The sequence below is a fragment of the Ptiloglossa arizonensis genome, chromosome 10, assembly GCF_051014685.1.
Source record: "Ptiloglossa arizonensis isolate GNS036 chromosome 10, iyPtiAriz1_principal, whole genome shotgun sequence".
NCBI classification, from domain to species: Eukaryota; Metazoa; Arthropoda; class Insecta; order Hymenoptera; family Colletidae; genus Ptiloglossa; species Ptiloglossa arizonensis.
Window position 1 is genome coordinate 5,555,244 of NC_135057.1, and position 15,385 is coordinate 5,570,628.

Genomic DNA, 15,385 nt, shown 5'->3' on the forward strand with positions numbered 1-15,385 from the left:
CGCCGCCTTTCCAACCCCTTTCCGTCTTTGTGCCACCTCCACCACCCCACACTCCCAGCCGCGGGATATCGAAATTCGTTACGCGTTGTAGCGAGGATCCTCGACTCGGAGCTTCCACGGCGCGGCGTCACGAAGCAAACGCGTGTTTTCGCGAGGACATCGGATACCGGGCCGAATCGGACGCCGACCGAACGAAATTTCATTCGGGAACTGGTTCCACCGGTGAGTATTTTCCACGCGTCGTTCACTCACCTTTCGCGCAATGGAGGAAACAACGTTACTTCCTTCTGCTTTTTTAGTTCGCAGTTCTTATCTCATTCCTGCAACTGTGAAACATGGATCGTTTGTATAGAGTACTTCGTAAAGGCAACTTTAGCTTTCTTAGAAAAGATCAAAGTATGAGTCGGAGACGATTTTTATCAATATTTATCCGTTACGATTTACGACAATACTCGAAAGAAAAGGAATTATGCATTTTGTTTGGAATTAACGAAGAGCGATTCAAAATTATATGGGAGACATGGATCGTTTGTAGAGTTCTTCGTAAAGGCAACTTTAGCTTTCTTAGAAAAGATCGAAGTATGGGTCGGAGATGACCTTACGATTTTTATCAATATTTATCCGTTAGGATTTACGATGATATTCGAAAGAAAGGGAATTATGCAGTTTGTTTGGAATTAACGAAGAGCGATTCAAAATTATATGGGAGACATGGATCGTTTGTAGAGTTCTTCGTAAAGGCAACTTTAGCTTTCTTAGAAAAGATCGAAGTATGAGTCGGAGACGATTTTTATCAATATTTATCCGTTACGATTTACGACAATACTCGAAAGAAAAGGAATTATGCATTTTGTTTGGAATTAACGAAGAGCGATTCAAAATTATATGGGAGACATGGATCGTTTGTAGAGTTCTTCGTAAAGGCAACTTTAGCTTTCTTAGAAAAGATCGAAGTATGGGTCGGAGATGACCTTACGATTTTTATCAATATTTATCCGTTAGGATTTACGATGATATTCGAAAGAAAGGGAATTATGCAGTTTGTTTGGAATTAACGAAGAGCGATTCAAAATTATATGGGAGACATGGATCGTTTGTATAGAGTTCTTCGTAAAGTCAACTTTAGATTTCCTAGAACCGATTGAAGTACGGATCGAAGACAATTTTACGATTTTTATCAATATTTATCGGTTACGATTTACGATACCGTTCGAAAGAAACAAAATTATATATTTGTTTTTTTTTTAATTAAAAAATTATAGATACAGAACAATAGATTTCACGAAGTGGAATTAAAATAAACTTGTTTTTTGGAAATTATCGATTTATGCACGATAAAGTATCCTTGCAAACATTTCTTTATTTTTTACTGCGTTTACAATTTTTACAAAGCAAGGTATAATCGAAGTACGAATACGATTGTACAAAATTCTACGATTTTAATCGATATTTATTATTATAATATCCGGAAGAAAGAAAATGATATATTTTGTTCATAATTAACGAAGAGCGATTAAAAATGATAGACACAGAGCAATAGATTTCACGAACTAGAATTAAAATAAATTTGTTTTTTGGAAATTTATCATTCTATGGACGATAAAGTATCCTTGCAAACATTTCATTTATTTTTCACCGCGTGAACAAGTTTGACGAAACAAGACATATCCCCTCCGAGGTGACGTGTTGTTGACATACTGAGCTCTTAAGACACAGGGTGGTAATTACATAATCGTACAATATTCGAAAACAATTTTTCCATTTGCATCGATCAAAATTGAAATGATGAACTGCTGAAATTTAACGTTTAAATTTAACCGAGTAGTTTTCGAACGCACGATTATCGAATGAATTTTTCTAATCTCCTTTTTGAACCTCGTATATCAAGTTCGTATCTATAATTTCAAGACATACCGTACGACAAGAAGAAAATACATGCCGACTCGCGCGAAGACCGCATAACCGAATAATACGGGGAGTCATTTTCAAAGAGCTCCGACTCGAAGGAGCATTCCAATCGGAAAAGTATTAAGGGTATCTCACCCCCATGCCGGAGCGTTTAACTCTCCGAGTGCTTTGACAACTTAAGCAGGCCCTTAAACCTTGCTCGAACCTCGATGTAATTTATAAGCGACCGAGGGGGTAATTCCGCTGGGGACCGTCAAACTGCCATGTGGCAAAACCCCCGAGGGAAAGTCAGGGATTATACGGTGATAAATAAATATGTACGTTTATGCAACAACCACCGTGATTCGGGGAAGCCTGTACACATCGGATGCTAACAAGCGTGTAGCAAGTCAAATTTCGATTCGGTGGGATCCTCCGCGAGTACCCTCCGTTAAATAAACAGAAATTAAATCGTGGGGGTTGCAATCTTTGATCTTTGCCACGAATCAGTCGACAAGTTTCGTACGTCGAAAAATCTAGAATTTACCCTCCTTGTTTCGGGAACGTTTAATTGTTTTATAACGGTCACTGATTTTTCACTGTACTTCTCGATGCATGAATCGTTAGATTGATTTAATTTTTTAGTAGTTTAATTACTTTGGAGGAAATATCTTCTTACGCTCTTATTAAAGAGAGAAAGTAGCATTTTCGTTTTTTTTTTAGTATTCGTGAAAAAAATATTTCTTCATGTGAGAAATTTTATATTTAGTCGTTTTATGAATTCTATGTAAATTGAAACTTCTATTTTGAAGAATTTTCATTCACCGGGACTTGTAATGCGAGAATTAAAAGAAAAATTTATTTGAAACGTTTGAACGGAATTTAATAAGCAAGTTTTATCATTGTTTCAACGTTTGTTTAAGTAAGTTCTTCCAAACTACAGTGGAATGATATTTAATAATCGTAAATAAGTACCTAGACGTTTTGGATATAGGATACGGAAAAATAAATTTTAAATTTTCTATTAAAGATCGATATAAAATGATTTCGAGCCCGTGTTTAATAAATACATTGGAATGTAGTTTATTCGCTCGAATGTATTTCATTTTGCGATTTAAGAGTATCTTTTACCGTAAGCAGGAAGGAAATTGATCTAGCGTTCGATGATTCTTATGGATGTATACTTTTATTACAAGTTACGTAATCGTTACAGTATATGTATGTCACGTGACTCAGTATCTAGACTTTTACAGCAAATAGTATCACAACACGAAATATACAAGAAAAGCACAGACGAGTATTCTTTTTTTTTTTTTCTTCTTTACAGCTGTCGTAAAACTCATACCAATTACTCGTACATTGAAAACCTTATTTCAGATAAATTGAGAGCACGAACGAATGAAAAAGAACCGAGAAGAAATGAAAAGGCATCCCTAATTCTTTTTCCTCGAATCTGAAACAAGATTTCGTCAGATCTTCGTACAAATCGTTTCGAGGGGCACTTGAAACCGAGAAACAAAACGACTTGGTCAACACGTCGAACCTAATGCTCGATAAACATTTGTATAATAAATAAATGTGTGTGTATATATATCTATATCCTTATGTCGCAACTGAGTATCTCCCGTTCAGTTTAGATACCGTTGAACTGTTAACTAAATACTGTAGGTATCGTTTCGTTACCTTTCTCGAAGTATCCATCGTTAGTCGATCCCGATCTAGTGGTAAAAAGAGATCACCAGACGGAATCGTGAGTTCATCAAAGGGTCATGCTCGGGGCTTCGTCCTTAGGCCAAACCATTCTTGCGCGTAGAAACGATCGAGCTCGATCGACCCTCCTCGATTCATTGGTCTGCACAATTAATCTTTATTCGTTTCCTAATCTTTCGTTAGTCTTGTACGGGACTGTTACCATGTTTACGCTGCACTTGAGTCGATATACCTAGTTTCTCGCGCGAGAGGAAGTCTCTTCGTATTCTTTTTCTTTTTCTTTTCTTTTTTTATACACATTACGGGACAGTATTACAAAGGAATCTCAATCGATCGTGCGACACGACTAACTTTCCTGACAATTTCACCGCCGAACAACGTCGCGTGCTTCGGTATCCTCTAAAATCGGACGATTAGTTTCATCTAAACGCAATCGAGTTAAATGCATCACAGAATTAGTTAAACATCTTATAGAAATAATGATTCCCGACGTCATGATGTTGCGCGCAATGTTTTTTTCTCACTTAATTCGTTAACTTGCAATCTGGCACTGTACAAACGTCGTTTTCTCGGAAACTGGTTAACAGGGTCTCTGTTCGATGGTCCTCGCGGTGCATGGTTGTTCCTAATTTTTGTACATGTCGCACAAAACTTTCTCCATCGGTGTGTTGCCGATCGTTCTGTGAAAGTATATCAATTCCACCCTAGACGCGGGCACTGTCCTCAGCAACGGTAGCAACAGCAACAATCTACCGAATCGCGCAGGGCTGGCCGGTTGCTGTGCTCTGGCGTGCTGGCCCAGCATCACTTGCGCCTGATCTTGCAGATTTTCTATCTGGCTGGAATCTTTCAAGCCGCGGGTTTCTGGAATACAAACGAAAGCTGCTGGTTTGGACATTCGAAGGAAGAAACCTGTTTTCTTTTTTGTAGCGCAATAATTTTAGTACAACGTTAAAAATGTTTGCAGATGCGCGTTAATGTAGAGAACTTCGACCAACTTGGGTGATATCCCAATACATTTGGTTCGTATTTTCCAAATGTACGAAACGTTAAATCGAGTGACAAGTTTGTTGCAATGGTAAGAGAATCGTCTCGAAGCATTGCTAGCAAGAGCAGATTTCTTTGAATAAATTAAATTATAGATACTAGAAGAGAGTATTTCAATCGTAATGATCGATACTGCACAGGAAGAAATTAATTTCCTCTGAGTATAAGTGAGCTTAAAATGTATTTTCAACGTTTAATAATATTCTATTTTCTAATTGAGAGAAGTATGATACGGACAACGATGAAAATTTGTGATTGGTAGAGTGATAATGTCATTGGTGAACGTAAGTATTTGTAGTAGGTTTTAAGAAACTCTCAAGTGTTAATTGAAAGTAATCCATAATACACAATATGAAACATTGTTAAGGAGAGTAAGTATTGAATTCAAATTGAATTCAATTTAATTCTAAATGTATTAATTGCAAAGAACAAAATCAAATTGTTAATTTCAACCAGGAACAGCTTCCATTGGACATACTAAACACCGATTCTTATCTTCTTGGCTGTGTTACGAGATTAGAACTATTATTGGAGAATTAGACAGAAAATACAGAAAATACTCCTCTGTATGTTAAATACCAACCATTGTTAGCGACAAAATCATGTTTTACTAAAGTAACGGAAGTGACGGAACAAAAGTGATAACTTATTATTCAACTAACAGGTATTATAGTACATGATATGAATTTGAAACTCAACTTTAAAATGTACAAGTATATACATCGTTAACTTATAGCAGCACAAGTGGACTAAGAAAATATTTTCCAAATGTTCGAGAAAGAAATATAAAATAACTATGTGTCGTCTATTGAACTTCTCTATTTGTATACGATAAACGCTCTGTAGTTTATCCATTGAATTTCTCTATTTACATAAAATAACCATCATTGTTTGTAGATCGTGTATTAGATACACAGAACTATTTACTTATAATAACCATGACTTTCTATAAGTTGTCTATTTGCAATTTAAAAAACTTGAAACCTTATTTATGTGTAAAAATGACGTCCACGCGAAACACTGATTTACGATTTTCGAGAAGTAGAATCACTAACCTGGTCGAAAGAGGACAATGGCTTTCATACAGGCGAATTCCGCAGGATCGACCATGATGGCCTTGTATCTTTGCAAGGTGTCGTGTAAATGCCTCACATCCGCCGCCACCTGATTCGGTTTACCGGTCGTAGTTTGCATGTGAATCCCAGAATGCGGATGCGGGTGCGGATGCGGTGACAGAGTCAAAGCAGTCAGTTCTGCCGAGTTAAAGAGGGGCGAGGATTCGAGCGGAAGACACCACTGCACCGCGTTCAGAAGAAAAAGCTCTGACCAGGCTTCTTCGAGCAGTATCACCTATTACAAGCAGGACTTGTCAAGCTGTATCATTTTTAAAAATTTTCAAATTCTTGGCAACAATTTGAATTGTCAATTCAATTGACAAAGCATTTTCAAAATCGAACTATCCAACTCAAACGTCATCTAACCCCGAATTAGCGATTATATCGAAAGGTATACGCGATTCGTTGCGAAGATTTGCTGAAATTGATTGATCCATAAAAACGAGTGATACAAAAATTTATAATTCGTCAATTAAATAGCGCTGTTCGGTATTTTATCACGGGTTCTGATTAGAGAATAGAAAATAATATTATTTTACTAGTTACTCTTTTGGAGTAATATAGATCAATTTATTCCAGTACTTTTTATTTCGTTGCTATTGCTCACTTCGCAAATATAAAAGGTCAATAACATCGTGTGATTTGTATTGAGATTAAATTGAATGTTTAACTGACCGTTTGTTAAGACTTTTGATCAACACGAATTAAATGACGCGATACTTAGTGTAGTATCATCTTACAAGAGATTAAGGGGTGATTTTAAAAGAGTTTAATATTATCTACAAGATACTGTTGAAGTTTTTGAATTCTTAATAACGTCTCAAAATTCTTGCAAATGTCTCTATATTTCAGTGTATACTGTTGTACAAAATATTTAAGTACACTCATCGAATACGTCGTTTCACGACTTTGAACACGTTTCACGACTTTCAATTGTGTTCTAAATACCTACCTGATCTCTGAAGGGTAAACTCGCGAAAGATGGAAGATTTTTCGCCCATTTCACGGCCATAAAGAGAAGTCTCGCACTGGTTTCGTAGACCGTTTCAGCGCTAGCTGGCGAATACAACGACGGAATCACAGGCGGAAGTTGCGTGCAACCGCTTCTTTGAGGCGTCAATGGTTCCTCGTTAGTCACGTCTATGCTGTCTTCGGAAGCATTCCCTGTTACAAAAGATTGTGAAACTGCTATTAAAACAAAACTGCCTACTGTATATTAAAATTAAGCAAAGACAGTAAAATTAATATTCACCGAGGGAAAATTATAAAGCTAATATTTACTAAGCGTACAGTATATACAAAAGAAGAACGTTTATCACAGAAAAGAAATCAATGCTTAGAACATCATAATATTGATGTTTGATATTCAATATATAGAACACAAATCTTGAGATTGCTTCGTACTATTTTTGTCTTGTACTATTTCGTTATCAAAGACAAAAATGACGATTCAGCAAATAATTAATAAAAGACAAAAATAGGAATATTAAACTGATAGATACCATCCTCGTTGTCCTGTCGAGGTGGTGTCGGAGGGTTTGCTGAATTTGTCGTCGGTGCAACGGTGGGTAAAGGCAATGGTGTCGTGTATCTCGCCATAGCCAGAGACACAGGTGGCCTGAAACATCATATTTTCCCGTGTTTTATTCAGAATTTTAATCAAATCTCTCCCTACCCTATCTTGTTATGCAAATGCTTATTCAGGTTGCCCATGGTGGTTTTACCAAATTTTCCAAACTTGGACACTGTCGTCACAACGAACGTCGCTCTCAATATCGTGATGGTGGAATAGATATTTTATAATAAAGTTCACAGAAATTTTCTCACGTGTATAATTAAACGAGTACAAATTTGTTTGAAAATATTTAACACAAGACTAGGATTCAAATCTATCGATCGACAATTACAGATTCGTATCGAGCGTCGCTAAAATCACGAGTTTCGACAATCAACGTCGACTTTCTCGCCGACTCGCGACAACTTTAATTCGTTCACACGTGAGTTTTATTTACATACTTTCAGCGCGTGCCGCGCAGAAATTTCGTTTCAACGATTTCGGGTAGGTAGGTCAACGAAAATAGTCTGTCGGGAACGACAGAGAAGCACGAATTGTCGAAGTCTTGTGCCAAAGACTTCAAAGACGAGTTCCTGTCGAGACTGTTTGGAAAAGTCAAGAGTGCAGATGACCGTGTGCGATAAAATTGTGGTTAGTGTACGAATAGAGCAGCAAAGATGAGGAGGTACATTAGAATATAAAGGAGGAGATGTACTCATACGGTTGTTTTATTCTTTTTAAATAAATACCGGAGAAATTTGTAGACAATTTTTTACCCTATCTAATTTCATAACTTTGAATAGTTTGACACAAACCGTTTTGAAATTCCTAGTCTCGATGCAACCGTTATTTTTATCTTTATATTTGGTTGTACGTTTAATAAAAATTGTGAAAAGAAATAATGGAAATAATTATTATTTAAACGAGATGTTTCTATCTTATTTATTCACGTTGTATTTACACTAGTTTACAATGTATTTGTTTCTCTACTACTTCCTACTGTATTTAATTAACCCTTGTGCATTGTTCGGGTCAATGTGACCCAAAATTGAATCCGAACAAAGGTTTTATGTATTTTTTAAAAGAATGGACATTTATTTTTGGTTTGATATATTATTTATTTTATTTCTCAAGAAATTTATATTAGTTTGTTCTATTTCAAAGATAAGTCGAACACAAACATAGTGTAACAATTATTTCAACAGTGCACAAGGATTAAAGAAACACCTACGTATATTATTTTTATCCATACAAACGAAACACTATAGACTACGGTAACTGAATTGGTTTAATTGATATTTCACAAATTAACCAATCTTAAATACGACACTCTCTTTCGATCACCCATCTTCGTAAACAACTTGTTCTTCTTAAATTACTCCTTTTCCCTCCTCTCTCTTTAAATAATCATGTTCACCGATGAACACCCAAACTAGAATTGAAACGTTTGAATACCTAATCGTTTAAGTTACGCTCGCATACGCTCGCGTCGTTGAAATCCTATTAAAATCGTTTCTTCTACGTTTATCGATCAGGGAACGGAACTTCAAAACTGAACCATCGTTCACCATGAGCAAACAATCCAAGGACGTAGTTGTTTCACCGTCGAGCACGGTGATCCCAAACGGCAGAAACTTCGCCAATTGTTACATGGAGATGTGCAAGCAGCTACGACTGCGCCCTCTGCCCGTGATCTGCGTGGCTCTACCTCACAACTTGGACTTCACCACCGATCGCGTGAAAGTGGACGATTGGAATCCAATCTTGAACTCCTTGTCACTGGATCGTAGCTTGAAAACGATCAGTGTTCGCAGCAGGTACCAGTGTCGCAAACCACTGGAGGAAATAAATTCCGAGGACAAAGCCAGAACAATGGGGAAAGCTCCTGTGGTGTTGTCGCGTTACCTCCTCGAGTGGTTGTCGCACAGCGTCGGTCAATGCGTGAGGAACTCACCGGTTCTGACCAGCCTGGACCTGGAAGGCATACCGTTTCCTCCCGATTGTTTGGCGGTGCTCTGCGTCGGTTTGTCGCACACACGTACACTTCACTATCTGTCTCTGCAACGTTGTTACATCGGGGACAGTTCCTGCGAAATGTTGTGCCGTACCGTTGCCGATGTATCGTGCATCAAGTCGTTGAACCTAAGCTTCTGCGACCTGACGTGCAAATGCGGCGCCTCGTTGGCTGCCGCGCTCTCCAAACAGAAGCTCTCGTTGTACCACGACACTTGGAAGCAATCGTTGCGGTACCAGGAGCCGAACATCGACGCGATGCCCGGATTGCGTCGTTTGACACTGAACGACAATCCTCAATTGGGCGACACGGCGGCGATCGAGCTGATCGAGGCGATAAGGGACAGCCTGTGGCTGAAGGCTCTCGACATGCAGCGTTGCGGGTTGTCGGATAAAATCGCCAAAGATCTCGTGGAGTTGCTCGATTACAACACCACCTTGAACGTTCTCGATGTCAGACAGAACGCGAACTTGAACGAAGAACGGGTGACGGAGATAATGAAGAGGCTGGAACGGAACAACCTCGACGCGAAGTCCGAGTACAGGTTGCTAGATCTACCGGAACAGAATCGACGGGTAGCGTCGGCGGGTGGCAGAAAGAGGACCGAGAACGAGAACAAGATGCTCGTCAGGCCGCGTAGCGCCATGACCGAGTACGCAAAGAGACCTTATCAAGCTCCTTCGAGGAAAGCTGTCACATCGATGACCACCGTGCCGAAAACGAAACCGAGACTCCCCGTACAACCGTCTAAATACGCGCGTCCTCGGCAACGGCAGCAGGATCAACAACAGATCGCGCAGATCGTGCAACCCAGACCGAAAATGTCCCTACACTTGGATCTCCAGTCGCAGATCCAACTGGTTATGGGCGATGATACAGCTACCACCGAGCGCAATCCGTCGAACGAGGGCAGTGTACAACGAGAAACGGATCGAAGCTCGTCGAAGATCGCCGAATCGACGAAAGTCGACGCTGCGACGCAAGCAACGAACAATCTGGACGCGGAGAATCTGATACGGATACAAGTGGTCCAGGTTCAATTGGCCGAGGCGAAAGCGGAACATCATCGTCTCTTGGAGGAGACCGCGCGCAGCGGTGTGTTGTTGGCCGTGGAACGGGATCGTCGCGAGGAGGCCGAGACGAAGCTCCAAGCGATGAGGAACAATCTTACCGAGCTGGAGAACGCTTTGAGAGAAAAGGAACAAGAGACCAGCGGATATCTGCTGCTTAGCCAGCAGTCCCTCGACGAGATCTGCAGTTCGTTCGATCGGCTACTGGAGATGCTGGACAGCGTGACGAGGAACCCGAACACCAGCAGAAGGGATACCAACGACGCGGCTATTGTCCAGGACGACATAAAGAGACGCGTCGCTTCTGTAATCCGGCAAACGAAGTCGGAGAACCTGAGACGCGGCTTTACCGTGGACGTTGGCGAGGACAACTCGATCAGGTACACAGAGCCGATGAAAAAGTTCGCCAAATCGGAGAGCGACGTCAGGTCGACGTTGCCACCGATATCGACGATGCACTTGGAGAAGAACATTGGCGACAGTCCAGACATCGTTTCGCCAGCGATGGCGGGCCGAATTACGCGTCACGAGGCGAGGAAGGAGTCGATGTCCTCTAGGGAACGGGCCAGGGCGCTGTTCGTGCAGATCGTGCAGGGTGACGCTATGTTCGATTTCTGTAGCCACGTGGATTAAATGTCGCGAATCGCGGAACGGTTTTTATAGAAAAATATAGATACGCGCGCATATAGTACACACATTAGAAAACACAAGTACTCGGAACGGAACGTTGAAATAGTCTCACACGTGCGGTGTGAACGTAGCGATCCACCGGTAAACAACTAAAGTAACGTGTCTCTGAACAGAAAAAAAAAATATTGCAAGAGAATTGAAAATTCAAAAGATCGATCTCCCATTCCCCGAAGCGAGATCGATTGATCCTTTTTTTGTGCGCGTTAAAGTGTACCGTAAATCGACGATTAATGTTAATTTGTGTCGTCATATTTTTCTTAGCTGCGTTATATTGTAGATGGAATAAACGCCCTTTTATTCTTTGCAGAGGAGGTTGTTTCATTCGGACGATCTCGTACACGTGCGACTTTATTTCACCTGGCGTAATATATCGTCCATTTTCTTTCCATTGTGTTTCTCCTTTCAGCAGATTTTCTTCAACATATGGGTCACCAAGGTTTTCAATAGAATCGAGAATAAACCCTTATTGTGGTTATGTAACACAGACATTCGTTTCAGCTATAGATCCGGAGTAAATGGATAAGAAAGGACTAAATTCTACCGGTAACAATTGCACTTTGTCGTCAATCAGCGACCGGGTTGCGTAAGTACGAAGTAAAACAATCTCGTTCGTGAAGACGAATTGCTCGAATATTCCGATCGTTGATAACGGGTGGTAGAATACGATGGACTAAAAATATTTCTTGAGGTTTAATGTAGACCCGACGTTAGAAACTTTCTTTTTAATACGGTGAACCTCATCTTTAACAATTGACAATCCTTTCGTTTGTAGTATTACACCGTTAAAATCGAACATCTGAAAAACGACATCTTATACTCGTCGATTTCATCCTGATTTAAATGAACGAACAATTCTAAGGGACCGCGCAATGAACTGTAAACATTTGTTCGTAACTTGTAAACGACCTTTATTACGTTTTGAAATTAAACAGAAGCGTAATCGTGGGTTTGATAATACCTAACGAGAATACAAATATATCTTATTCTCTCTTTAAGGTTGCAAAGACACTTTTGCTTCTTCTCTTCAAAACGTGCTCAGACTTTGTCAAAAGTAGATAAATCTTCGATTACAGTTAAAACTTGCATATTGCTCTTTATAAGATACATTTTTTAAACAATTAATAATTCTCTGTTTCTCGTTACTATGTAAGATATCTATTCAGTTCCATCGAAGATCGAACGTTCGTTTGATACAACTGTCCATTGCTTTCCATAAAAGAGATTCGCCTTTGGCTACAAAAATTTGAATCTCGAAAACTACGAACAGTCACAGAAATATCAACCACGTGGTCCCTGTACCGTGATATTCCTTTCGATAAGATTCTATCGAGTTCTATGGAGTTATAAGAGTGCATCCAGTCATGCGTCCCATTCGGTATAATAATTCAAACCTCGAAGCGATTCTCGAGAAGGACTCGCGACCATTGCTAAGAATTTCGAAGCACGGTTCGCGAACGACGTAGAGAAGAAAGAACGAATGGTGTGTACTCGAGAGCAACGACGAAACTCGAAAACTCCAACGTTTAAACAGCGTCCAGATGTGAACATCGTAATTTCCAGAGAGCGTCGGTATCGACGCGGAGCGTCGTCGGCACGCTCGCTGTCGCTTTTAACGTTCACCCCTTGGCGCTCTATGGATTTTCCATTAGTTCCAACCTGAGTGCCCAGTTACCTGAAAAACGGTCAGCTACGGGCTACTAGTCAAAGGTAATTTTTCATGATAGATCACGCTCGGCGTGGCGTGTCGCGAGCGCAACTTGCTCACGACGGCGAAAAGTATGCTGCTGTGCAGCAGAAGATCAAACGTGCCAACAACGTCGTCGGTTCTCTTGCTTTTGCCGTTGTTCCTGGTGAATCGGTGATTATCGATCGCGAGTCCTCGCCGTTACCTTTAATCCCCCCGCCTCCACCCACCCAGGTAACGTGGATCGGTTTAAAATCCACACCACGGGCTTTTGCGTCACCTAAATACACGCAACGGGATCCTCCGCGCGAAAATAATATCCGGCGCGCTGCTCTCGGAAGTGGGGCAAGGTTCTTGGATGCCGATGGACGCTACCTAGCCGCTCGACGTGCTTTCGTTAAGGGTTCTTCAACAATCGCGATTCAAACTTCTAATGTCGGACCATTTTCGATGACAGTGATACGCGTTACAATTTATCGAGGAAAGTACAAGCTTTCTGCTTTTTACGAGCTTTGATCAAGGGTTCTTGAACAATCACGATTAAGGCTTCTAATATAGGACCATTTTCGATGACAGTGATACGCGTGACAATTTATCGAGGAAAGTATAATATAAGCTTTTTCCTTTTTGCGAGGTTAAGGGTTCTTGAACAATCGCGATTGAGACTTCTAATGTCAGATCATTTTCGACGATAGTAATTCACGTGACAATTTATCGAGGAAAGTACAAGCTTCTCTCATTCTTGCGAGCTTTGATCAAGGGTTCTTGAACAATCGCGATTGAAGCTTCTAATATCGGACCATTCTCGATGACAGTGATACGCGTGACAATTTATCGAGGAAAGTACAAGCTTTCTGCTTTTTGCGAGCTTTGATCAAGGGTTCTTGAACAATCGCGATTGAAATTTCTAATGTCGGATCATTTTTGACGATAGTAATTCACATGACAATTTATCGAAGAAAATACAAGCTTTTTTCTCTTTGCAAGATTAAGGGTTCTTGAACAATCACCATTGAGGCTTCTAATATGGGACCATTTTCGATGATAGTAATTTACATGACAATTTATCGAGGAAAATACAAACATCTCTCCTTTTTGCGAGCTTTGATCAAGGGTTCTTAAACAATCGCGATTGAGGCTTCTACTGTCGAACAGCTCTTGCTGATAATGATTCGTGTGAAAATATATCGAGAAAGTACAAGCTTCTCTCCTTTTTGCGAGCTTTGATCAAGGGTTCTTGAACAATCGCGATTGAAATTTCTAATATTGGACCATTTTCGATTATAGTAATTCACGTGACAATTTATCGAAGAAAATACAAGCTTTCTTCTTTCTGCAAGGTTAAGGGTTCTTGGACAATCACGATTGAGCTTTCTAATATCGGATAACTCTCAATGATAATGATTCGTGTGACAACTTATTGAGAAAAGTATAGTCGGACCATTCTCAGTGACTGATTCGTGCGACAAATTATCAAGAAAAGTACGAGCCTCGATAAAGTATCCCGAATCATTACAATCGCAACGTTGAGTATTAGATTGCAAAGATAAGTTCCACGTCGAGAATTTATCGAAGAAAAGTAGAAGCTTCAACAAAGTGGTATTTGAATAAAGAATTCATATTGCTCCTCTGTCTCAACGTTCCTAGGTGGCTGAATATGCTACAGAGATGAATTCTTCATCTCTTCTGCCGTGTTTACTAGATACTTGCTTCGAAGAGTCTTCTCTGTGTATTTAATATATATCGAGAATGCAATTACCAGGTGCTTAATTTATTCTTTACATGTGAAATTAGTCTTAAGAATCGATACACGCTTTGTTATTGAATAGAATTTATTGTCTGCTAATGCGATCCATAAAAAGACATACGAAGAAAGAAAGAAGAAACATTCGAAGACTAATTTCTAACGTAATCGAGTGCAAACGATAATTCAGTCAGTGTGTGTGACATTGTGTATGTAGTTTGGTAGACTACCTCAGTGTCAGGTATTTGAAAATAGCGAGGAGCCATTGAATGACAAAATTGTTTGAAAATCCTTGGAAAGATATTAATCTCCATCGATGTATTCAAAAAATGTTTATACCTATATCTGACGCGTCACGTTGTCAATTTGGTATCGATACGCGAAGTTCACCAATCGATAATAATCGAAGGAGAGCAGTGTCGAAAAATAACTCACCCAAACACACCGACGGCCACCGCAGCCTCCCGAAGCGCACGCTCCTGGTCCATCTCGACGAGAGCCTCTGGTCTGATGGTGGCAGTGTTTCTGGGTTGCCGTTCATTCTGCACGGCTGCAACAGAAGCACACACCTTCGATGTAACGTCGATAACAGGCGTTAATTGCAGCCATGAATTAATTACACGCTGGTAAATTAACACGAACCACTCCCGTGTGCCGCCTCGCACACGTGCTATTGCTATTCAGGGTAATGTCTTTTGGAATTTGTGCACGTGAGCGCAGTGAATGACACGCCGCGATTAATTACACATCAATCCGCGAAGAAGCGTACGGGGGGCTTCGTGGGATTCGTTGTATCCATTTTTATCAAGTTACTCCGTCACTTTCGTCTTCGATACAACGAGAAATCAATTCCATGGAATTTTAATTCT

At 40.1% G+C, this 15,385-nt stretch overlaps 2 protein-coding genes across 3 annotated transcripts in view; one reads left to right on the top strand and one right to left on the bottom strand.

The window, feature by feature from the left end:
* Window positions 1-203: 203 nt before the first annotated feature.
* LOC143151984 (uncharacterized) lies at window positions 204-11,031 on the top strand. Its single transcript, XM_076321563.1, has 2 exons — window positions 204-222; window positions 8,850-11,031. The coding sequence occupies exon 2, from the start codon at window positions 8,884-8,886 to the stop codon at window positions 11,029-11,031; it is 2,148 nt and encodes a 715-aa protein (XP_076177678.1). The 5' UTR covers window positions 204-222; window positions 8,850-8,883.
* The window catches only part of LOC143151985 (photoreceptor-specific nuclear receptor), a 38,680-nt gene continuing 26,355 nt past the window's right edge, over window positions 3,061-15,385 (bottom strand). For both annotated transcript variants that reach the window (XM_076321565.1, XM_076321564.1), the window contains exons 5-9: window positions 14,952-15,066; window positions 7,262-7,377; window positions 6,712-6,923; window positions 5,700-5,994; window positions 3,061-4,461 (exon numbers count right to left, since the gene is read on the bottom strand). In XM_076321565.1, coding sequence (XP_076177680.1) covers window positions 4,223-4,461; window positions 5,700-5,994; window positions 6,712-6,923; window positions 7,262-7,377; window positions 14,952-15,066 — 977 coding nt within the window. In that variant the 3' untranslated portion in view covers window positions 3,061-4,222. The remainder of the gene's footprint in view (window positions 4,462-5,699; window positions 5,995-6,711; window positions 6,924-7,261; window positions 7,378-14,951; window positions 15,067-15,385) is intronic.

What these genes read in the sequence shown, in the direction of transcription:
- LOC143151984 (XM_076321563.1), top strand. Translation starts at nt 8,884, where the DNA reads ATGAGCAAACAATCCAAGGACGTAGTTGTTTCACCGTCGAGCACGGTG.